The 26140-nt window shown below is 40.6% G+C and overlaps 1 protein-coding gene across 1 annotated transcript in view; it reads left to right on the plus strand.

Moving 5' to 3' along the window:
- Nucleotides 1-25842, plus strand: part of trpm1a (transient receptor potential cation channel, subfamily M, member 1a) — a 32503-nt gene extending 6661 nt beyond the window's left edge. Inside the window, exons 2-28 of the mRNA XM_035419512.1 lie at nt 3686-3760; nt 3946-4022; nt 5703-5907; nt 6130-6343; nt 6437-6561; nt 7032-7203; nt 8151-8325; nt 9004-9127; nt 11076-11148; nt 11310-11410; nt 12079-12252; nt 12377-12511; nt 13625-13675; nt 16012-16152; nt 16265-16294; nt 16494-16783; nt 17495-17723; nt 18470-18601; nt 19089-19220; nt 19664-19792; nt 20053-20304; nt 20658-20832; nt 22895-22915; nt 23473-23617; nt 23839-24041; nt 24292-24424; nt 24594-25842. Of these exons, the coding sequence (XP_035275403.1) occupies nt 3686-3760; nt 3946-4022; nt 5703-5907; nt 6130-6343; nt 6437-6561; nt 7032-7203; nt 8151-8325; nt 9004-9127; nt 11076-11148; nt 11310-11410; nt 12079-12252; nt 12377-12511; nt 13625-13675; nt 16012-16152; nt 16265-16294; nt 16494-16783; nt 17495-17723; nt 18470-18601; nt 19089-19220; nt 19664-19792; nt 20053-20304; nt 20658-20832; nt 22895-22915; nt 23473-23617; nt 23839-24041; nt 24292-24424; nt 24594-25842 (4962 nt within the window). The remainder of the gene's footprint in view (nt 1-3685; nt 3761-3945; nt 4023-5702; nt 5908-6129; nt 6344-6436; nt 6562-7031; nt 7204-8150; nt 8326-9003; nt 9128-11075; nt 11149-11309; nt 11411-12078; nt 12253-12376; nt 12512-13624; nt 13676-16011; nt 16153-16264; nt 16295-16493; nt 16784-17494; nt 17724-18469; nt 18602-19088; nt 19221-19663; nt 19793-20052; nt 20305-20657; nt 20833-22894; nt 22916-23472; nt 23618-23838; nt 24042-24291; nt 24425-24593) is intronic.
- The last annotated feature ends 298 nt before the right edge of the window (nt 25843-26140 follow it).

Here is a 26140-nt window from a genome sequence, read left to right on the forward strand (position 1 = left end):
TAATAATACTGATAATATGCAAATATTGGGTCAATGAAGAAAAAAACATAATGCGTATTAATATAATCATTCATTGATAGAACATTGTGGTAACATTAATGTAATTAACTAAAAGTGCAGCCCAGCTGGGGTCATGTGATGTATTTCAACAAAGAAAGGAGACTAAGGGTTGTTTGGGAAACATGCTTCTCGAAGAAAATGAAGTGAACAAAACCATTCAGGAGAGACCGAGTGATCACAGTGGTGTGAAATACAACTGTGGGACTATTTCTAAGGTGGTACTTTATTGGAAAATTTAATATATGCTTTCGGCAGATGTGAACATTGTAACCTAATGAAACAGCAGTAAAAAAAGCAGCACAAATAGTCCTGTTAACAAAAAAAACGTAGTTAATCTGTTTTTCATGTTTCTTGAAAATCTGATGGACAAATTCTCCACTTAATTTCAAACATGTACAATTGTGTTTTTGTGCTAGTGATGTGTGTTAAATACTGGATACCCAATAGTTCTTTAAAACTAGCTGTTTATTGTTCATGAGCTAGTGGCAGGTCGTGCCTTGCGTAGATGAGCTATATCTAAGATTTTAAATGCCATTAATAATGATTTAGAGTGTGCTTTACAGTGCTTTAAATCATAGCGTTCATGCCTCTGTGGATGCAGTATTTGTTATCTGTAGCTGTAATTAACAGCAGTCAACATCTATTTGGGGCATGCAACCCCATCAACCCTCATCCCTACCACGCCCATCTTTCTAGCAGTAAGACTGAACTTTTGCTCTGAGAAAGGTTCAGCTGTAGTTTCCTGGAATGTGTAATGATGAACATGCTGTACATTTCATAGCTTCTGAATGTCAATGAAGGACATTCTGAAGACAGCATGTTCTGGTGATAGCACAAAGAATAGCAGTTCCATAAATGAAACTGTAGCATGTTCACTCTAAATTCAAACGCCTACCATTTATATAAACTTTGATTTAATTGTGCTAAAGGACAGAAAATGACTTTTTTTTAAAGACACTGGTGTATACAGGCATATATGCAATATCAGTTGACTGTTATCATTTGACAGGTTTTCTTTATAAATTAGTCTAGCTATATAGCCATTTTAATTCTTGTGAGCTATAGATGTTCTGTGCTGGACCATAAATGTCTAGTGTTTTGGCAGATTTGGCTTGTCTCAGTAGTTTTATTTGTTGAGCTACAATGCATCCTTCATGGGGCAGAATCACTCACACTTGTATTCCAGCTGGTGAATTTTGAAATCACAGGAAAGCATTGCTGTTTGGCTGTAGCAAAAAGCAGTTTGCTCATAACCGGGCTGGAAAAGGATTGGAATTGGGTGACCTGGCCCACTCAAGCTCAGTCATGTCTTAACAAGGAGCCCTTTAAATAGAACGGCTGTGTCCAATTGTTTCAATTATGCAAATAGGGCCTGAAATCAAAGCAGTGGGGCAGGGTGGCACTTTCCAAGAGGACTTAGAGAGCCATCGTTTTGTCCTGTGTGTGTGTGTGTGTGTGTGTGCGTGCATGTATAGGGGTGAAAGTTTTTGTATGTGTTTATGTGCATGCATGTGTGTGTGCGGGAGGGAGAGAGTAACAGAGAGAGATAGAGAGAGGGCATGTATTAGTATGTTTAATTTCCCTTCCTGTCTTGATGTCCTCTTGCCCTTCCTCAGCGTCCCTGTACACAAGGACACTATCACTATCATTCCCCATGTTGCACTGGGAAAAGAAATGCTGAGATGAAGAGAAAAAAGTTCTCCAAGAGTGGAGATTAGGGGGTTGGCTATCAAAGTAGATTTGTTGTGCCTTGTTCCAGTGGGGGGATGAAAATACCCTCCAGGCATGGGGACTGGGGTCATGGGACTAGAGGATTACCTTGAACTGGAGTCATAAGACTCAGTCAAACAAAGAGCCCGCTCACATGTTCATCATATGAATGCGCCCCTCATAAAGTGATGAACTTTCATCTGTGTGGGGTTCACTGCGCGGGGTGGACAGAGAGATGTCGGCTGCAGAGGACCCTCAGAGAGTGAGCGAGGGGAGCTCAAACCTCACTAAAGAGCCCCTCTCTCACATCCCTCCCGGCCTGACCTCCACATGCTCCGCAGGTAAGATGCACTCTTGCTGGAATCTGCAGTGGTGATGGAACACCCCGTTAGAGGAGTCTCTGTAACCGACATTATGTGTATGTGGCTGACACATATGTTCACGGTGGGATCGGCATTTCTCATTGCTGTTTGCGAAAAACAAATTAAAGAAAGGTGTGAATACTGATTTGCGGAGATTTATCACAGGAGCTGCAAATAATTGTTCTGAATGATGACAGTACTGTTTATGTTGTGTGTTACATTTGAATGATGAAAAGTTTGGTGATGGCTTGATACTGCAATGTATAAGAATCAATCGTATACTTGTGTAAAAGTTTGAACAATTGAGAAAACTTAAAGCTTGGGAAATTGAACTTTATTTTCTGTCAAAATCCCTGATCATTTTCTTTAATTAGCACTGTTGAGGGCTATTCTCAGTAAATACAAAAACACTTTATAGTTATCCATTCACTTGAATTTGAGCAATTTACATATATTTATCATTATAGTTTTCCGTAAGAAAAGGAGGGTTGTGAGTTGTTCTTTCTACTGCTGTTCCCAAACCTCTTTGCCAACCATACAAAAATTCCTGGAAAGCTCTCTTCAGAAACTTTTGGTTTTAATTAGGTCTTGGCCAAGCACAAACGCAAACAGATACTGCTTTGGATTGAGTTTATTTTGGCATGAAACTTGGAAAAAATTCCTTCGTGGAAAGACTTAAGCTGTGATTACAAACACAAGCTTTTGTCAGGTTTGTTTTGGGCAAATTCAAAGAACAATGCTGATGTTCCTGAAGCTGGGGTCTCATTTTATTTGCTCTAAAACCTCTGAGCATAGCACATTGTAGATGTGCTTTATGAACCGTCCTTTATGTAAGTGGTTTTCACCCTGCAATAATCAACCATAGCAGTAGCTAACAACTGTTTCAGGTCTCATGGATTTTATAACGTTACTGTTACATGGTGGTACTGCGCATTCATAGTGTGCCTGTTGGCTGGCACTCGCGTATAATCCCTCGTAATCCAGAGAAAATGCATTTTCAAAAGTGACATGCAACTGTGAGCCTGGGCGCGAGGGCTTCCTCGCCGGGTGAGCGTTGCGCTAATCACCACAGCCGAACAACGGACCGCACGCCGTTAAAACTATCAGGCTTTGCACGCAGGTTTTCTCCGCCGCGTCCCGCAGTTTCCCAGCCGCGCCTGACTCCTGCTTCGGCATTTAGGAGAGATTATGTCCTTGCCCAGAATAAGAGGATTTACTGCGTTCAGGACGGTGAAACTTGGGTGTTTCTGCTCCATTGTTTTTCCATAAATGAACCCTGAGGTAATTAGCAAAACTCAGGTGCGTGTATCCAGATGGCGTACGGTGAAATGTGTTTCTGAATTAACTGCAGGTGTTTGGTGTGGTGTAGAATGTGATAAGAGCAGGGACAAATTGGAACAAGCGCAACACTTTGTAACACCGTAAATGAATTCTATATTATTGCTGAAGGAGTAGAACAGTGAATATATCAGATCCCCTTACAGAATCTGTTTGGGGTACTGTGAAAAAACATACGTTTTGCCCCAGAACCTTTCAGTTTTCACCAGGTTTAGCCAGAACAGGTAAAACAAGAGGAACTATTTCAGAGGAACACACTAAACAAATGTACATTTTCAGTCACAAAACCTGTTATTTCAGTTAAGAAAATGGGAGACACAGTGGCTCTTTCAAACTAAAATAGACTTGCATTATTCACTGTTCAGCCCTGTATACTCTCTATGTCAGTGAGCATGGTAGAGCTGGAATTTGTCTCAACGGATGATGGCATCTAACCCAGGCCTTTGTGGGGTTTTTTTTTTGTACTTTTTTGCAGGCACAGAAGGCCTGGATAGAGAAGACCTTCCAGAAGAGAGAATGCATTCACATATACCCCTGCAAAGAGCCAAACAGGTATGGATAAACGTCAAAGCTTTCTTTATTTTCAACTATTTTTGCCTCATTCATTTTAACAAATTACATTTTATGTAAATTGTATTTTCATATTTAATTCAATTTTCAGACCTACCAATTTACTAAAGTTGGCAAAGTGCAAGAAACATACAAAATATGCACATTGGACTACAGCCCAACAAAAACATGGATGTGTAGCTCTGAAAATCTTAATACAGACTAGCAGCAAAACTAACACTTGCTGACGTACTAAACTCAGTGCTGATTTTCAACATATTTATGCAGTTTCTTTGCCTTACAATTTCATGTTGAACAATATGCCTATTCCCATGTAATATCAGCAAAAAAATGCCTTTTATGCTACTAAGAGGAAATAAAAGGTTACACCTTCCTAACACAGTTTCCAAACTCACTCCTGTGAATCTCTTTACAATAGTTGTGGCTGTCATGAGGGGTCTGTCTATACTAGAACTGTCTCATATGAGCGATTTTTTTGCGTGGGTCTGTGGGTGGACCTGTGAGCAATGAATGGATTTCTAACCTAGAGGATTAGAAACCAACAAACCATGGAAGTACAAATCACCAAGCCATGGGATAGAAATAGAAAAAAATTGCTGGGACTTGCATAGCATGGAGAGAGTCACGTGTCAATGGGAGGTATGCGATAAAAGAGTGCCCTGTTAGCTACAGTAGATGGACAGCTGGTGTGTGGAAGCATGCATTTGCCACAAACCTACTACATGGTGAATAGAGACATCAAGGACCCTCTATTGATTACAAGGGGAAAAAATGGAAAAATGGGCATGATATCACCCACGTTCTGTATGTAGAGATAGAAATATACACGCTCCATCTCATCATTGTTTATCCTTTTTCTGCTCATTTTACCTATTTGCTGACGTGTGGCTATGTACTTTTTAAGGCTTTATTAAAAAATTGCTGAAAATGCAAAGAAATGAACATACGTGCTTCATTCATGCAATAAAGCATAAAAATAATTGTACTGATCATTTCTTTATAGTTTCTTTTATGGTTCCCTAGAGTATAGCAATGAAAATAGAAATACTTTCTGGAATGTTTTTGCGAGATAACAGAGAGAGAATTTTAAAACGTATATGAAACTTTAAGCAACTCATCAGAAAATGATTCCCTGTTCTCGGAAATCCGACAGGATAGCTCTGTATTTCCTGGACTGGTTGTTGTTAATCAGCTAATGCAGAATTTCAAGAGTAAATCACACAAAAACCACTCTTATGAAGCATTAAGTTACATTGTGTTCCTTACTCTGCTGTCAATAAACAGAAAGGCCTGTGCTGGCTGTGACTAATAGTCTCGAGGGACTTTCGGCCACTGTGAATCCCCCACTCACTACACAAAGTGGATCCAGTTGAGCAGTGTCAAAGCACAATAACTGTCCAGTCTGGCCGGTGGGCTTCAAAGTCAAAAGAAGTGGCAACGTTACACATTTGGGAGAGCACGTGGTCTGTACCCTCCTGTATTTTAGGAGGGTGCTGCATGACATGTCATGTAATGACAACATTTGAAGTTATGTAGGTTTAGTTATGTGGAATATTAAAGCATTCCAAGACTGGTAATAAAGAAACAATGGGAATACATTGTAAATAATGTTGTCAAATGAAGAATCAGGTCTAATTTAGATGTTTATTTCCATTCCTCTAGATGCAGTTGTGGTCAGCTGGTGAACCAACATGTGGCCATCCTTCCTGGCTTCACTACAAACAAGAGCTCGGAGGAGAGCAATCAGATTGTGCAGACAGACGCCCCACCAGAGAAATGGTCTGTCGTAAAGCACACACAGGCTTCCCCCACTGATGCCTATGGCATTGTCGAATTCCAGGGGGGTGGACATGTTAACAAGGCCATGGTACGACTCTCAATCATGATCTCCATAAAAGCTCTGGTGATTTCATTGTTAAAAGGCACCTAGGGTTCTTCCATCACTGGTCAATTAACTATATATCTTATGAAAGACTTACTTAATTTTAAATTATTATTATGGCCATCACAAATCTGAATGGGTTTAACTATATAAGTGTAAACTTACACATGACACTTCCTCTCCTCCCCTCTTCCCTCCACTGGACAGTATATAAGGGTGTCCTATGACTCAAAGCCGGATAACCTACTACATCTCATGGTGAAGGACTGGCAGCTGGAGCTGCCCACACTGCTCATATCTGTCCATGGGGGCCTTCAGAACTTTGACCTGCAGCCCAAACTCAAGCAGGTGTTTGGAAAGGGCCTGATCAAGGCTGCCGTCACCACGGGGGCCTGGATATTCACTGGCGGAGTCAGCACTGGTGGGTATCTGTGATCACCATAATCCGTCTTAGCTTTCTGGCAAGGAAATTGGTGTAAGACTAATGGTGTTTTGCACCTGCTTCTTTCCCAAGGGGTGATCCGTCATGTTGGAGATGCCTTGAAGGAACACTCTTCTAAGTCCAGGGGGAAGGTCTGTGCCATAGGAATTGCACCATGGGGGATTGTGGAGAACAAGGAAGATCTCATTGGAAGGGATGTGAGTATGCATTTGTGCAACTGAATTTCAATTAAGGGTTGGTTGGTAGGGGAAATTACTTGAAAAATGTTTCCTTGAACCCAGCTTTGTGTGTGTGTGTGTTAGTTTTTTGTAAATCTTGCTGATAGCTCAGTTGTCAACATATGAACAACACACCATTTCAAAATCAACCAAGGCCTCCATGCAAGGCACACAGTTACATCTTCATACGGTGAAGGTCAAGATCCAGCTTTGTATTAATTGGCCCTAATCCCTGTGTAATTACATTGCAACTATGAAAACAGGTGTGGCATGATCATATTGCGCATAAAGATTGTTACATAGTACAGTTCTTGCAACAGAGAATGTGAATGTACACTGTAGTTATATGCTGACCCTGAAGTCAGTATCATTATTTCAAGGGAGAATCCAGAGATGAGTTCATTGGAAGACCATGACCTTTGGCCTGTGACCTTCTTTGTTTCTTATAGGTGACCAGACCCTACCAAACAATGTCAAACCCTCTTAGCAAGCTCTCAGTGCTGAACAGCAGTCACTCACATTTCATCCTGGCTGACAACGGTACCTGTGGGAAGTACGGTGCTGAGGTTAAACTTCGACGTCAGCTGGAAAAGCACATCTCCTTGCAAAAAATCAACACCCGTAAGCACCTCACTCTTGTTTCTCATCATGCTTCCATTAGCATGAATTTATCAAATCGGATCAAATTTACTTGTATAGTACATTTTGCAAGCATCTGTCACAATACACTTTACAGTGGATCCTGGCCTAAACTTCCACAAGAGGAAGTCCAGGGCAATGGTGGCCAGGACAGATAGGAAGAAACATCAACTTGGAAGGAAGTCAAGGGGAGCCAGATGACAGCATTTTTTGCTAAATTTTTGGCCTAAATATTGAGTCAGATTCCCTTCAAAACGTTGGGAGGGTGTTCCACAGTAGGGGGAGTTCATCCACCCTTCAGGTTCTTAAAAATTTCTTGGTACCACGAGGGGAGATGGCTGCTTGCAGTCAAAATAGTGATGCTAAAAGGCTTTACTTGAGCCCTTGTGCCATGGATATGTGTGGCATGACCTCCAGACTGGACCAGAGCAGCATGTTTGTGTCTGAAGTTGGGACAGCAGGCAGGCAGTGGGACCTAGCGATTCAGCCGTTCAGGAGTGATGCTCCCTCTAGGGAAGGGTTCTGCAGGAACGTCCTCTTGATAATGTGACCTGTGGGTTTCCCTTTGTCATCCTATGCCTGGGGCAAGCAACAAGGCAGGGACAGCAAAGGGAAGCTCAGCTGTCACCACTGACATCATTTTCCCTTCCCCGCTCCTCTCCCTCAACCCTTTACCTGGCTGAGGGGATGACCTAAATAAACACGGCATGATGTAATGCTCTCTGAAACAGTTACCAAGACAACAGCACCTCTGCAGTTTCACACACACCTGCCCAGGAGGGAGGCTTGTGATGCTTACAGTACATATTCATATTCCATTCTAATCATTTCTGACGATGACATTTTCAAAGACAGTGGTAATACCTCATCAAGGTTTCCCTCAGAAATTTAAGAGCTGGGTACATGCGGTGCATGCCTGTCTCCCGCAGGTCTGGGTCAGGGCGTGCCGCTGGTGTGTCTGATAGTGGAGGGGGGCCCCAACGTGATCTCCATTGCGCTGGAGAGCCTTCGGGAGGACCCGCCCGTCCCCGTGGTGGTGGTGGACGGGAGCGGCCGAGCCTCCGACATCGTCTCCTTTGCCCACAAACACTCGGAGGATGGCGGGTGAGCATGGAATTTGGGCCGCCCCTTCTTTTGCACCCCTTTCGCTGCTATTGCGGTCCTCGGATGTTATTTGGGGGAAAAATCAGCAAATTTTCTTGCCAAAATGCCCCTTTTGGTCCTCGGATATTTTAATTATACATGATGCTACACCTGAATAATGTATCTGAGCCAGAAACTCATATATCTGTCTGGTAGCCAGTGCCAGATCTACTTACATAGGTCTGGTGAAGAAAAAATGGTGCAATTCAGAAATTATTTACTCAGTTGATATAAGAATCAGCTCCACTACCAACCTCAATCACTACTTGTGACAAGGGAAAGGTATTTTATTGGATTTAAAAGCTTATAAGCCTTCATTACAATATAAAAAGACTTTCGCCTTCTTACAATGCGTAGTATGTATATATTGCATACACTGTACAATAAGTTCTCACTTAGCACTCAGGTTTATGTGGATTTATTATTCTTATTCATTTGCTGGGGACACAACCTAGTGACACGCTGACCTTAGATTTTCTACATTTACACAACTGGACAATTTTATGATGCAGTTCAGGTGAAATATATTTTGTTGAAGGGCACAACAGCAGAAGCCATGGTAATTTTCCCATGATTCCACAGTGTCTCTTCTACGTGATGTTGTAGGTAATGAAGTCTTCCCTTCTGATCTTTACTCAGCATGGTGAGTGAGAATGCTAGAGACCAACTGCTGGTTACCATTCAGAAAACATTCAACTACAACCGCAATCAGGCCCAGCAAATGTTCCTGATGGTCATGGAATGTATGAAGAAGAGAGAACTCGTAAGTAAGGGGTATGTCTAAACCAGGGGAAGATCACTTATTTACTTCTTGTTTCAGGCACCAGCTAAGGCCCAACAGAATGTACTAAAAATGCATTATGAATTACATACAACATTTATATATGAGCCAAGATGACAAAGAAAAATAAGATATTCTGCATTATATATATGTATATAGTTTTGTATATTTACTCATGAGCCAAACCAACAAGTGTTAAGCTGTATTTTAAGTAGCATGTAAAAAAACATGACTGCTTTTCAAATGTATTACTTGCATTGTATACATCAATAAACCCATGTTTTCACAACCCACATTGTCCTGCATATTCATTTCTGTGGCATCCATCCCATCCTTCATCACTTTCAATTACAAAAGCTTAAATTTGCCTTCCTTATTGCACACTGTTCCCACTAAAATATGGATTGCATTGTTATTGACAGACTGCGCCCATTACAAATCTCTGCTCAACAATGTCTCAGAGCAACACTGCTGCAAATGTTTTGATATTTGATTTAATTTTCCATGAAATTATTAGTAAATCCTTCATACTGAGCTCATAAACTGTGTAATTGTGGCTTATCACCAGTAGGTTTGGTCCTCACAGACTTGGTGCTCTTAAGTGATTAAAACTGGGCCCAACGTAACTTTGCAGGGTGGTTGGCTACGTGCATTGCTCCATTTCCAAAGCATTTCAATGCATGTTATTGCATTTTGGCTACTGCAGCACATATTCCAAAAATGACCTTTCTGTACAAAGTTCAACCTTCATTCAGCTGGACATAGAGGTACCTTTTGAATGAATTCAATAAAATTTATTAAAGTGTGATGCACCTAGTGGTCCCCAGCCCATAAGAGCTGAATGTTGTCATGACCTGTAGAGAACAGACTTTTAAATACTCATGACTAAAATGGGTCCATTTGCGTTTCTGTCATTTGGCATTTCGTTTCAAGTTTAAGAAGAATTTGGTTGCCAGATAGTACATATTAAGCTTCCTTAGCTCACTCCCACATTTACATTACATTACATATATTCATTCAGCAGATGTGTGTCTCAAATGACTTACAAGGCCAATTTGGCAAACAACCCAGAATGCATTGGTAATTACAAGCACCAGGACAGAGTAGGCTATCGATATTTAGAACAAAGCAAGTACACAGCCACTTTACTGTATATAATGTTCTTAAGTGAGCTTACACTGAGCACGATTTGATGTGAGATCTAAGGGACGCTGGAAAAGTTCACTGATCAGCAAAATATTTGGAGAAAAGAATGTATTTGCATTGAGAAAGTAACATTGATTTGTAAGCCAAAGATACTTTAAGGCGATTGGATCCAAGACTATATTAGTTTCCATTCACAGCATGTATGACCTTTTGTATAGTTTATCATAATACAAGCCATTTGCAAAAAGAAGAGCCTATGAAGGAGGGACTCTTTCGCAACCAAAAAGAAAACAACGTGCAAATACAGTGCAGTCCTGGAGCCACGAGGCCCTCATTAGCAGTGAATCTAGAGGAAGCTTCTGTAATTACTGGCATGTGATGGCAAATACCAGGATCTATAATAGTGCCATTGACTTCATACCACTTGTGACTGTATTAACATTCTGCTTTACCGCAACAGAGTAAGGACTGTCATGTAAACAGAGAAGCAAATGAGCAAATGAAGCACATAAAGCATCCTTCTGCCTCTTAGTTATAGCTCAATCCTATGTATTTATCATTCATTTATTTTTACTTTTACTCTGGGCAACTAGCAAGAGAAAAAACAAAGAAAAAAATCCATTCATTCATCAGCTCATCCATTTTCATTTTTTTTTCAATCATGCATTTCTTTCCTCATTTACTGAAAATGCCTTGGCTGACTCTCTCACAATGAAATCACAAGACAAGCAAAGCAACTCTGCCAGAGGAGTTTCTCTTTGTCCTCTTCTCCGCTTTGATGTAGATAACTGTGTTTCGGATGGGCTCTGAAGGTCAGCAGGACATAGAGATGGCCATTTTGACTGCTTTACTGAAAGGTAAAACCACTGATCTGTTTTTACTTTCAGATGCATATCTGAAAATATATATTTTTGGCTGGTTTAGGAATTCAAGAGCAAAGCATATAAAGTGAGCCTTTAAGAGTAAACTTCGTACCCCCTTGGCAGGGGTTCAGAGGTCATTTGAATGTGTTTTTCAGGCACAAATGCCTCAGCGCCGGACCAACTGAGCCTGGCTTTGGCCTGGAACAGAGTGGACATTGCCCGCAGTCAGATCTTTGTCTATGGACACCACTGGCCTGTAAGTGTGGTCACTTTGACCTTTTGACCCCTACAGTATGTACTGCATATGCTGTTCATTGTTCAATAGAATCACAATAAAATTATTACAACTCTCTCCTCAAAAGAGTTAGTGGCTGGCAATTTCCCCACAAACATCTATCTTGACTTGCTATTGGATACAATTCAATATTTTCATTAAAATACAAAGCGAAAGAGATATACTCTATCATAATCCCACTGCAACCCTGCACTAAGGCATAGAACAGAAAAGAAAATGTTTCAGAGCAACTCATTTCACCAGTGGCAGTTCTCTGGAAGTCTTCACAGTTAAATTCACAAACATAATTTATATGTAAACGAAGAAAAGGCTTGAAATCCCTCAGAATAATTTAATAAAAGGTACACGAAACCCAGGGGAAATTATTGGTTGGGCAATTTGAGTAAATGGCTTTTGGGTGCATTCAAATATTTAAAAAATGTTTTAAAAAATAAATAAATAAAACATACTTGTGACACAGAAGAGGCTAAATGGCTGTCATCACAGGGAACATTCTATTTGCTTATAAATTAAGGAAAGGAACATGATCCACCCTCATACACCCTTTCAGCAAAGTATATGTAAAGTGTAGAACCACTATAAATGGCCCAATTAGACTGCACCACCTCCCTCCCTCCTTGTTCACACAGCCTGCAAGTGCCCTATCCACCGCCACCACCCCAATCCAGGAGCGGCACAAGAGCCCCACCACAGGGCCCCGCACCGGCAAGGGCAAGGTCCGAGGCAAGAAGGGGAAAGGGGGTAAAGCTAAACCAGAACCACCAGAGGAGACTGACCCCAGGAAGTTAGAACTACTCAACTGGGTAAGCAGGAGAACTAGAACCTCAGACACCCAAACAATATAAGAGAAACATGCAGTTTGGCATCAGTTACATTAGCCCCATCTTGCAACAGGAAGGATGGATAACTCTTGCGGTGTCCTCACAGGTAAACTGTCTGGAACGAGCCATGATGGACGCACTGGTGCTGGACAGGGTGGACTTTGTCAAGTTGCTGATTGAAAATGGAGTGAACATCCACCACTTTCTCACCATCCCCCGCCTTGAGGAGCTGTACAACACGGTGAGCCTCTTGAACAGCCGTAACAGCCTCAGCAAGAGTGGTATCTATCTACAAAACTTCTGGAGTTTCTTCTTTGGGGCATGTCATTAGCCAACAAGTAAATGGCTACCAGCACATTTTCTACTTAGGAAAATGGTAGGGTGCACCTAAGCTCGCTCACTCTTAAATGGATATAAATTACCATGCATATATGAATTGGTTACCATTTCTAGATAGAGCAGATATGGGAAAATTAACCTTAAAAACAGTTTAGGTGAACACCAAACTCATGCCAAGTCAATGGCAAATATGTAAATATAAGTATTTACCATATAAGTAGCACCTACAGCCAAACACTATCCCAGGAAATAAAATACTTACAGAAACGCCCTGGACTCATTGGAGACCAAGCACCAAGCACAGTCTATCCTTTGTGAGTTAGCCTCTGCACACATTCCTGACTGGGCTGTCACAAATTGAGCTCATCAAACGTTTTTACTTCATCTCAAATTTGTTCATAAGAGACTCCATGAGGAACAAATAGGATTATGTTTTAATCATTTTCCAAAAAAGGGAGTACTATAGCAATTTCAGAGAGGGACAGACGGGGGGATCTTTAATTTTAGCCATTGTGCTTATTTATTAACTTGCAAAGCAATGTGAGCATAAACAGAACAAGACTTGAGGAACTGGTTGTGAGTGTCAGCTGTGTACCCTTCTTGAGCATAGCCTGTGGCCCATATGCAAATACTTTGTACAACTTGCATCCATACTGGTTAGTTACTGATGATGAAAGAGCGACATAAATCCAATACTTCAGAGAAATACCACATTTACCTCTGATTATTGTGTACAGTCTGCTGTCTTCACTCACATTCTAGCATTGTACTGTTATAAGGCTTATCTTGAATTCAGTGTGAAAAGGTAATTGTGCATATTATTTTATTACTGAGTTACACTTTTTACAATATTTTAATTACTCATTACAACATTGATGATCTGTTTTGAAGGTTTGTTAGTCTTCATTCGTATTTGCCTTGATACATGTATTATTATGATAATACAGCATTGACATGCTCTTGCATTGAGTTTCCCTACAATCCTGTTTTTTTTTTTTTGTTTTTTTTTTTTCAGAGGCTGGGGCCAATCAATACATTACATTTTGTAGTCAGGGATGTTAAAAAGGTAAGATAATCTCCTCAAGAAACTTGATAATTGTGTGATTCAGAAGTAACATTAGATATATGCAATATTTTATTTATTTATGATGAGATGACATGTTGAGTTTATCTGTGTTTGGTTTTAAAGACAATGGCATACTGCTAATTGCCAAACAGTTCTGTTTAATATTTACTGTTAGACATATCAGGCTTCCAGAAGTCAATAGACTGAAATCCTAGTGTTGGTATGCAATACCTTCCATGACACAATTATAAAGTATGGGGATATCATCGTCTCAAAAATAAATAAATAAATAAATAAATAAATAAATAGCATGTACATTCAAATACAATGAGATCACAAATGTTTTCATAACATAAATGAAATGTAAAATCCACAAATAAATGCAACAGATCCACAAATAAATGCAACAGATCCACAAACAAATGTAGCTGGGTCACAAATAAATGTAACTGTTTTTTTCACTAGTCTAGCCAATCAGATTTTAAGACATCCACTCCTTAACATGCCCTGAAATGGGGAGATGTATAAAAAAATGGGGTTTCTTTTATTTCTACATGTAAAATATATTTAAAAAATACCCTTTAATGAAAGCTGAGAATCTGCACTTTAACCACATATGAATGGTGATTCAAATTATTTGATTACCAATTATTAAAATTGTGTAGTGTACAGAGCCAAATAAGAAAAATGATATAACTTTGTCCCAGGCATTATGGAGCTCACCGTGCATGCTGTGATTGGTGCATCCTAACGTGGGCGTTAGGATGTCTTAAAATCTGACTGGGGACTCAGAAAATCTATCTGAGGATTTATTTGCAAATTGTGCTGCGAGGATTGTCTCCAAAAATCCACAAATAAAAGCAAGCTGTTGAATATGCCCCAGGCAACGCATAAATGCACATCGAGTGATTTTCCAGGAGAGGTTTGTGAGGGCAAAAACATATTTGTGAACCAGCTACATTTACTCGTGAACCAATTATTTTATTTGTAAGTTACAAATATTTTTTGTAAGTCATATTTTATTCACGGAATGTTCATGCTATTTGTTCATGCATCATTATCATGAGCGCGCATTTAAGTGCTGAAGCGCATATAATCAGGGGCGCGCCATTTGGCATCAAACCGCTCAAACCCGCCACTTCCGTATTTTTCACTCCCGGACAATTTCCCACATTAAAAATAAACTTCAGCCAACACTCATAATTCACTATACATCTTTTCTCTCATGGCTGTTGAATTTGTGAATTAATACGTGCACAATTAATTCACATGGCATGGAACAGCTGAGAACTGTGTAAACGCTGTTTAAATATAAACTGCTTTCCATTCACTACTCACGCGCAAATCTGTTTGTCGATTCATCCACTCGCAAACGGCGAGCCAGGGCACGCGCATGGTTATAGGAATAGGCGAACCTATTGTGTTTACCGAAGGGGGGTGTACATTTTGCTTGCATAATTAAGTGACGTGTGGGAATTTTATCGTGGTTTGTCCCTCCACTTAGCGGGAGGCTGAAGTGTTTAAAAGCCTGTCGGTGCGGGACTGTTGGGGAGAGAGGTCTGAATGATGGCTGCGAGTTATTGCACTGAGATTCATGTGTTGCAATGAGTGCAACGGCGACAAGTCTGAACGTTTGTAAATATTTATTAGTTTTTTTTGTTTTGTTTTTGCCATTCTTTACTCCACTGAAAATATTTAATCACTGTAAAAATGAAAAACAATATCAGTTCTGCTGAATTCCTGCCTCCTGAGCCTTCCTACAACCTCCCTTGACCATGAGACACGGTTAGCCTACGACACTATTTATCTATTTATTTATTCATTCATTTATTTTTGAGACAATAGTACCTGCATAGTAAATAAACTCGGCAGGTGTAAAAATGGCCTCCTTTTTAAGTAATCAGTGGAATATTACATTACATTACATTACATTACAGGCATTTGGCAGACGCTCTTATCCAGAGCGACGTACAACAAAGTGTATAACCATAACCAGGAACAAGTATGACGAAACCCCTATATATATATATATATATATATATATATATATATATTATATAACATAAAATAGTGTTGCAAATTCCCCAAGCCACAAACTGAATTCTGCCCTTACACAGATAAGATTAAACCCCATCAACAAGTGAAAATCTGTGACCCAAAAAAATTTAAGAGCAACAATCATCTGTCAACATGCAGACATATCCTCTCATAAAGATAAAGTGAGATAAACACTGAAACAGATTTCCAAAAATATGTTCCAGTACTCAGAAATGATGAGGGCTCTGAATGTTGTTTTTTGAGTGTTGTTATAAAACAATGTTCCTGTGATGTCATAGGGAAACCTACCCCCAGATTATCAAATCACCTTGATTGACATTGGGCTGGTGCTGGAGTTCTTAATGGGTGGAGCCTATCGCTGCAACTACACTAGAAAGAGCTTTCGTACTCTCTACAACAATCTGTACGGACTTAAAAGGGTGAGAAGGAACATCCACCATATTCAACTGAAAAGTATCTGTTGTTAGCAAGTTATTTGGCATGATTATACATGTATATCTTTTTTTTTTTTTGTCTCCCTCTTTCTCACAGCCAAAAGCTCTTAAACTCTTGGGAATGGAGGTGAGAGTCACCAAATGTCTTGTTCTGTGCATTGTACATATACATAAATGATGCAAATCATCTGTCACATGCCGTTTTGGTCCTCATCATTCCATGCTTCAAAAGCATTTAGAAAATGTTTAGAAAACAACCCCATCTTAATAAATTTTCAAAAGTGTCAGAGAATGATTACAAAGCATTTCACATCTTCACCCACCAGGATGACGACCCCCGTCCGAAGGGCAAGAAGAAAGCGAAGAAGAAGGAGGAGGAGATCGACATCGACGTGGACGACCCCGAGGTCAGCCGGTTCCAGTACCCGTTCCACGAGCTGATGGTGTGGGCAGTGCTGATGAAGCGCCAGAAGATGGCGCTCTTCCTGTGGCAGAGGGGAGAGGAGGCCATGGCCAAGGCCCTGGTGGCCTGCAAACTGTACAAGGCCATGGCTCACGAGTCCTCCCAGAGCGAGCTGGTGGAAGACATCTCCCAGGACCTGGACAACAACTCCAAGTGAGTGGGCCTATTTGCCCGTTAAAGTCCTGTTTCCTTTACATGCACCCATCTATACAATAACATCAGACAAGCCACATTTTGTTAAAGAATGGTTAGGATTTGTTCTAACCCTCTCCTGTTTTACAAAAATGAATTAGCCATTGTTTGTCTCTGAATAAGTGTTATTAAAGGCAGCCATGCTTGCATTTGTTTGGCTGTAATGTATAGAACATTTAAAAATATTCAACGTCTTGGTGTAAGCAGCAAAAAATTTCAATTAGACTTTTTCGGCTTTGATTCAAAAATTTTCAAATTATTATTTCTTATTTATTTATTTGCTTATTAAAGAAAAAAATCAGGCCAAGTTTGAAGGCTTACAGATATGAAGTTTGAATTATTTTGCTTTCATGATTCAAATACAAATCCCAGGGAAATAATTTGGTTGGTTGCTAGAAACATTTATAAGTCAGCCATTTACCACTGGTGTGTGATCAGCACACTATGTCCCACTAAATACTTTGCCTGGGTTCATTTTAAACTAGTTTATTTCAAATTAACTTTTATTTAGAAATGAGAACATTCAGTATCCAAGGAGACATACAGTACTGTTAAATTATCTTTTTCAACTTCTTAATAAATCACTGAAGAATTGTCTCAGGTATGTTCAGTCCATTTATGAGCAATAAGGAAGTGTCTAAGTGTGTCCAATTCTCATATGATGCTCCGCAGAGAATTTGGACAGCTGGCATACGAGCTGTTGGACCAGTCATACAAGCGTGATGAGCAGGTGGCCATGAAGCTGCTGACCTACGAGCTGAAGAACTGGAGCAAATCTACCTGTCTGAAGCTGGCTGTGGCAGCCAAGCACCGTGACTTCATAGCCCACACCTGCAGCCAGATGCTGCTCACTGATATGTGGATGGGCTGTCTGAGGTTTGGAAAGAGCCCCAGCCTAAAGGTATAGAGCTTTAGACCCAGTCCAGCTGAACCTCTCATGTGAAACCAAACAGCATGACAAAGGCTGCTAATACACACAAAAATAACTGACTGTTTAACAATCCTGGTATTTGCTTGGTTATTGTTTACAATAACAAAGGATTGCAATGCAGCAATATTGCCCTCAGACTCAGAAAATGATCTTGCACTATTATAGCTAATTCAGTTATAGCATTATGTATAGTAAGGTTAACTTAATAAAAATAGAACAGATACTCATCTCCCACACACCAGTATGAAGTCAGTTTTAGAAATGAATTTTGTTTAAAGGGATGTATATGCTCCACTGTCATGAAGCACTTAACTAAAATGAGGGTAAAGAATTTGGTATCTTTTTTCTTGTAGAACTGTGAATTGTGGAAAAATGATTCCATTCTTGTTCCCAGAATGTGTTTTAAGATGAATGGATTGCACTTTCGGTCTTCTACAATTAGTAGTTTATAGTATTAAAATATTCAAGACTTCACAGCATTATCCACTTATTTCTTCCTCTCCCAGTGTCCAATGAAAGTGAATTATATTTTTAACAAATAGACCAATTGTCTTAACTGACATTAAAGAATCAGTAAGTTATTTTCATGTAGCTTGTATATGGAATCTCAATAAACAGGCTATTGCCTGACTATTTAAAGCTCAGGACAATGGTTCTCAGATGTCAAGATGCCTGCTGCTACTAACTCCCACCGGAAACCTCTCCCATCCATACAGGTGATTCTGGGCATAGTTTTCCCTCCTTCCATCCTATTTTTGGATTTCCGTATTGGTGAGGATGCAACATACCACACCTCAGGGGACCATGAGGAAGGGAAGGACAAGGACGATGACAACAAGTCCAGCAAGGTGTCCACTGTAAGTCTTAAGAACCTCTACCAGGGCCCCACTGAAAGCCACTCCCATTTATAATATACCACCAGTCAGCATGGAAGAGTATACCATAACAATGCTTCATACTTCATGTCTTATGTTTATAACTAATTTTGGCAAAAAACACTTACCAAATGATTAGATAGTAAATTGTAATTGTGAATTGTTAAAGATAGGATGATTTGTAAAGACTCATTTATGGATTGGGAGTCCGTGTTTAATTCAATTTCTTGAAAAAGTATGTTTTTTGACAAATGGTGGCATCCTTTTAATATCCTTGTCAATGGCATGCATTGAAGCACCAAGGCTTCAGCACACAGCTGCCTTCATGCAGCACACATTACATAGTACTGCATTATATTCACTTATTAGATGCTCTTATCCAGAGCAGTTCACACAGCTGGACGTATTGCATTGCACATTACCACTGCATACAAAGTTACCTTTTATCAATCATTTTCAGGATGGCAATGTTGATGTGGTGTCCAGAAAAGGCGATGAAGAAGAAGGCAATAAGAAACAGCGAAGAATTCCAATCGGGAACAAGATCTATGAGTTTTACAATGCCCCTTTCACCAAGTTCTGGTTCAACACTGTAAGAGACCCCACGGCTCAAAACACCTGAAATGTGGTTGTGAGAGAATTCATTCATGCTCGTCCAAAAATAGGTTGAAATGTGCCATCAATTAACCAAAGGTTCCATTTTTCTACAGAGAAGAGAGTATTGAATCATATGCATTGATTCATATGCAATGGAGTTTTCCAGTCTAGGGTAGTGCCATATGTATGGGGCTTTGTGAAGCCTTGCAAAGCTCTCCCACCTTCAGTACAATGCTTCTGTACACTGGTAACATCTCAATGTTATGACAGAGTCAGTCTATGACTGTGTAATTATTAATTTGTAACTATTGTAATAGGTCTGTTCTCTATTATTTAAACTAGGATCCCTCTACCTAGAAAAGGGATGTCTTTAACTAGAGATACAATGGTATATTGGTCTCAATCTGTGACACGTCTCAATCACATCTTTCCTGGCAGCTATCCTACCTTGTGTACCTGATGCTGTACAATTACATCATCCTGGTCAAGATGGAACGATGGCCCTCTCTCCAGGAGTGGATTGTCATAGCTTACATCATCACCCTGGGACTGGAGAAAGTCCGACAGGTAGAAGGTCATGTCCTACATAATTACTGCAGGACTTGGGAAAAACAGTGGGGTACAGTTGTAAATTAGAATTTAATCTCAATGTGGCTTCCTAGCTAGATAATTGCTAAAGGAAAGAAAGATTGAAATTGAATCAATCCGGAATTTTTTATTTCATTTTTTGACCCTTCCTCAGCCTTCCCTCCATGTAGTCCATTATAATGTGCTCTGAAGGCGCTTTTTGATCACGCTTTTGGTTAATGGTCTCGCCGCTTCCTCAGATCCTGATGTCGGAGCCCGGGAAGCTGAAGCAGAAGATAAACGTGTGGCTGGAGGAGTACTGGAACATCACGGATCTGGTGGCCATCTCTACGTTCCTGCTGGGCCTTCTGCTGCGGCTGCAGAATGAGCCCTACATGGGCTACGGCCGCGTCATCTACTGCGTGGACATCATCTTCTGGTACATCCGAGTGCTCGACATCTTCGGGGTCAACAAGTACCTGGGCCCCTATGTCATGATGATTGGAAAAATGGTGAGGTTATGATTATTCTTATTCTTAATGTTCAACAGGACACTTTAATTGAACATTTTTGACACATTAAACATACCTAGAATTCTGTTCAATAAATTGTTGTTCTTAATCAGAAATAACTTGCAAAGCTAATTTTGGTGATTGCTGAGTTTTTCATCTCTAGATGATTGACATGCTGTACTTCTTTTAGAGATGATGGACATGTGGTTCTTTGTGTCTTATATATGACTGACAGGCTGTAATTTATCTTTTACAGATGATGGACATGCGGTTTTTTGTATCTTATAGATGATGGATTTGCTGTTGTTTGTGTCTTATAAGATGATCAACATGCTGTACTTTGTGTCTTACAGATGATCGACATGCTGTACTTTGTGGTGATCATGCTGGTGGTCCTGATGAGCTTTGGCGTGGCCCGGCAGGCCATCCTGCACCCGGATGAGGAGCCAACATGGCGCCTGGCCCGGAACATCTTCTACATGCCCTACTGGATGATCTATGGAGAGGTGTTTGCGGATTCCATAGACCGTAAGACTAGAATTCATAGTAAGATTCTGTTTCCTGTTTCAAGGGTGGATGATCAGTTTTGAGTCTACCGCCATGCCCTCATTAGTGCACTTAGTCGCAGAATGTTGTGTGTTCTGGTTTCTAGTCTTTCTTCCCCTCATTTTTCCTCGTACATCTTGACAGTTGACTAACCATGCACTGTACTTTGCTCACATAGCTCCCCCTGGTGGTTAGTTTGCACTTATGTTAGTAGTCACCATTTTATTTCCAAGGCTTAAAGCCGCGTCATCTACTAGCAATGGGAGAGTAAGGCCTCATGAACAATATTGTGTCAATCCACCATGAGCAGTCAGTCAATAATGTGAACAAATAAAAAAATACTTGGTAACCAGCAGCAAAACACTATTAGTTCAGATTAGTGACTCTTTTATGATAGCTCCACCCATTATGGCATCAATAAAGGCTTATTCATTAATCACTAGTATCCATCCCAAATCACAGAACTGTGGCCTTTATATCTTCACAGTTTTAAGTTAATTCATGAGAAACGTTCATTGGATGGTTTTAAAATTTGATTTAGTTTATTGACAGAAGAAGGAAGCCTTGTTGACCACTTACAGAGGGTAGAGCTTTAGTACCATTAGTTATGCAATCAACAAAACCCCTTTGCAAAAGACTGCTCTGCAAAGGATATAGGTGTATCCTATGTGGAACATGTTTTCATTGTTGTGTGAAGTCATAGACCCTACGGAAATCTATGTACATAGGCAGTTTGCATTGTTCAGCATGCTGTGTAAGTGCACTTATATATTACCTGCCAAATAATTAACTAATGCAACATAAAGAATGAAAAAAACAGGGAACAAAACACAGAAGAAAGACATGAGTCACAGTTTTTAAACTGCTATATTCATAACTGCTGAAAAACTGAGAAATATTAAGCTGATGCCTAAATGAAGCCTAACTCTCCAAACTACTCATCAGGAAACAGAATATTTACCATACATAGGCAGGATCTTCTGATAATGAAGTTTGATTTGTATCCTTGTGATCTTAAGGGCAGGTACCACAGGGGAAAAATTATAATTTTTTTCACTTTATTTACTATTTTGAATGCGGACACAAATGCAAATGTGTTTTGTATTATAACTATTATGGCTTATTTTTTTAACCACATATGCAAATGAGCTCATGAATCATTAAACAGCGTAAGTTTGCATATTAATAACACTTTTTTTTCTTGGTGGATTAAGTTAAGTTAATTTTACTGTTTCAATGTGATTAATAACTAAATATCTGGCAATTTACAGAGAGGTTTTCTAGACATAATTTTGTGTTTGGTATGCTTGATGCAGCTGGTATAAAAACTTCAAAATTAATAATTTAACATTTTCCTGATCATTGTTTTGGACATTTATGAAATTATAGTATTAATTAAGCTAAATATCATGGTATCTCAAAATTAATCCAGCTAAAATCTCCCTTCGCCTGTGGTGCCTCCCCTTAAATGGGAATCATACTATAGAATGTGATAGGAATTTTTTCCCCTGTTGTTTGCCGTAATCAGTATTCCATGCGGTAATTTTGTCATTCATTTTTTAATCATCATTAGTGGTCTTCAGTGTAGCCACAATTGTATCTAAAAAGTATATATTTTTTAATGTTGAATGTAATCAGAAACTAAACATAGCCATGTCATAACTCTTCAGTTGATCATCTGCCTGCTTGCAATCACATATGTGCCCTGTTTTTTTCTGTCAAGAGGAAGACATTGAACAACCACCTGAAATTCTAATTCACACCAGTACCTGGAAACAACTTTTCCTAACAGAAAATATATAAATGCAAAGTTGTATGAACTTAAGCATGATTAAAATGTAGTTGTCATGAGGACAAATATACTTTAGTTGAAACAAAAAAGAACCCTGTAAAACTGAAGCTTTTATAACTTATACACAAGCATGCAGAGTTCTTCCTCGTGACAGAAAATAAAATGTAGGCCTATTTTACCTGATGTTTGGCTGCTGTTATTCTGTTTCTTCTGTCATTTAAAACATCCCTGCCTCCTTGGACTTGTCTGCAGTCTACGCAATGGAAATAAACCGTGAGTAACCTGTATTAACAATAAAAAGGTTGTTTCGCTTCTTTCCAGTCTCTTTGATTGACAATGTATTGTATGCTTGTATTTCCAATTAACATTGACTTAAAGTTGGTGGCGTTTACTCTGGTGATTTTTGCTGAACTTGAAAAACTGCCTGTGAAGAAAAAAGAATTGATTACTTGTATTGGTCTATGAGTTACAGTACCATGAAAAAGAATCTGACCCCTTCCTGATTCCTTCCATCATTGCATATTTGTCACACTGATTAGTTTCAGATTTTGGAAAAAATCTGAAATCATTCTGTATGACAAATATGCAATAATAGAAGAAATCAGAAATCAGGAAGCAAATACTTTTCATGGCACTGTAAATTTAAAGATACATATTTTCAATTCAGGCATAAGTTAATATTCACCGGTATGAATGGTAATAGCATCTGTACAAAGGAAGCTCCCAAGCAAATAAATAACAGCAAAATGAAAAATTTCTTTAAAGATTTTTGGAGTTTGAAAGTACATTAATACTGTAAAACAAAAATGTGTTTGCTGTGTTTTTCTCAGCTCCTTGTGGTGACAACATGTATGATGAGGATGGAAAAAAGTTGCCCCCCTGCATTCCTGGGGCATGGCTCACCCCTGCCATCATGGCTTGCTACCTGCTTGTTGCCAACATCCTACTTGTCAACTTGCTCATCGCTGTCTTCAAGTGAGGACTCATGTACAGAGTGGCATATAATTGGTCATTGGATTGCTCAGGCATGGAGGGCTTTAGTCATAAGCATCACTAGCTAGCAGTGGAAGTCACCTGCTAGATACCTGTTACATTCCACCACTCCTTATCTCTGTATCTCCACTCTCTGTCTCCCTCTACCCCCCCCCCCCCCTTCCCCCATGTCCCTCTTTCTCTACCCCTCTCTCTCTCTACAGCAACACATTCTTTGAGGTGAAGTCCATCTCCAATCAGGTGTGGAAGTTTCAGCGGTACCAACTGATCATGACCTTCCATGATCGTCCAGTCCTCCCACCCCCGCTGATCATCTTTAGTCACATCTACATTGTCCTCAAGCGCATCTGCTGCCGTTGTCGGAGGCAACAGGAGGGTGACTTGGATGATCGTGACCGCGGCCTCAGTAATTCAAACTTTTTATCCACCAAATACACCTGATTGAAACAGTCATAACCCCAGTCAGAGACCTGATTGTTGTCTTAGAGCTTTTAATTTTTTGATAGCTGTCAAGATTTGAAGTAAATTTAACCAAATATGAACAAGTGTTCTAAAACAAATGTACATACTGCACCTTTAAATAAAAGTAAACACAAAAAAGTCTAAAGACTTCCTTGTAAGAGAGGCTAATTGTATTCGTTCTCCCTTTGCAATAGACCTGGTTCTGAATGCTGAAGAGCTGAAGAATCTACACGAGTTTGAGGAGCAGTGTGTGGAGGAGTACTTCCGGGAGAAAGAGGATGAGGAGCAGTCTTCAAATAATGAGCGCATTAGAGTCACATCCGAAAGGTAAACCGAATAGTATGAATCGGCATATTCCTGGCCAAAATCTTGGCGGGACAATCATAAATTATTGGATGTGAACAGTTGGAGAGCATATCCAAACAGAAAAGTTGTGTTTAAAAAAAAAAACTCTTTTCATAAGATGACTTTCACAACCCTCTCCCCATACTCTCAGGGTAGAGAACATGTCCATGAGGCTGGAGGAGGTGAATGAGAGGGAGCACACCATGAAGGCATCCCTGCAGACAGTGGACCTGCGCCTAGCCCAGCTAGAAGAGTTCTTGGGACGCATGATGAATGCACTGGAGAAGCTGGCGGGGGTGGACACCACTGAACTGTGCAGGACGCGCTCCGGAGCCTCCATGACGGCCGACCCCTCCTCCCTGCTACGGCACGGCAGTGTGAACAGCGCTGATGGCTACAGCCTCTACCGCTACCACCTGGACCAGGAAGACGCCGGGCCTCAGCCTACTGAGGACAGGGATGGTGAGGAGAGGAGGGCCCATCCAAGGGTAGAGCGGCAGGGAAGCCTCCGCCAGGCCTCCACAGCCGCCACTCCGGCTGCCGGAGCCAAGGAGTACGGGCAGACCCTGGAGGTGGTGGCCCCGATGGACCGGACGTGGCCCAGCTCCTGCGTGGACATCACAATCTCTCCTTGCGACCAGAAAGGGGACCGTACGGGTGACTGGGTATCAGCATCCACAGGGTCCATCATAGGTGGCCAGAACCAGTCTCCACTCGTAAAAGTAGGTTTGAAGACGGAAAAGGCAAAGTTGGAGGCTGCGGTCTCCTACCCCCTGGAGAGATCCCAGTCCCTGCGATATTACTCTCCCGAGGCCCTCAGCACCTCCCCCTCCATAGCCTCGGGCAGCAAGGCTGTGAGCAGCATCGTCTTTTCACCTGCCGATGGGGAGGAAGCCAACTGGGCCACGGATTACAGCACCTTCATGGAGCAGGTGACCAGGTCCCCGACTGTCACTGGGCGATGGACAGCATGCTTTGAGTACAAGGTGCACCCCAGCCTCTGTGGCCACGCCCCTAAAGTGTCAATTGTGAGGCCGCCAGAAGGATCACCCCCTTCAGCTGAACCCGAGGAGCCTGCCAAGCCAAAAGCCCTGATCGCGAAACCAGAGACACCTTCAAGGGCGACCAAGAGAGAAAAGGAGAATGAAAGAGATACGGGAGAACAGACAATGGACACAGACCACCTGTTGGATGAGGACAGGATTTACCCATCTCTCAGGTCAAAGAGCCTGAACACCAACCCCAGGAAGATGAAAGCTACACAGGATAGCTTTGAGAAGCCCCGGGCGGCCAAAAGTGTCAAGGACATCGCGGGGGCATTCGGGGGCTCGATCCACCAATCAGAGGCCAAGAAAAAAAGAGACCCCAATCAAAGAATGCCAGATGAAACAGATTGCTAATAAGGAACACGCTTTATAAATAAGTCATACTATTGTATATAATGACATGATATACTCATATATATTGTATATACTGGCACAAATTATGGAAACATTGGATTTATAAACGATTTAGTAAAATTTTGTGAAGTTTTGATAAATGCAATAGACAATTCTAATGGGATAACATCTAGAAATTTCTGCATCCACTGGTGCCAAGACAACTCATGAGAAAGAAGCCGTCATTGGACCAAAATTTTATTTTCTGTATTGAAACCACTTTTAAAAAATTCTTCTTTGTGATCTTGAAAGTTGAATC

This window comes from Anguilla anguilla, chromosome 5, assembly GCF_013347855.1.
Source record: "Anguilla anguilla isolate fAngAng1 chromosome 5, fAngAng1.pri, whole genome shotgun sequence".
In the NCBI taxonomy this organism is placed as follows: domain Eukaryota; kingdom Metazoa; phylum Chordata; class Actinopteri; order Anguilliformes; family Anguillidae; genus Anguilla; species Anguilla anguilla.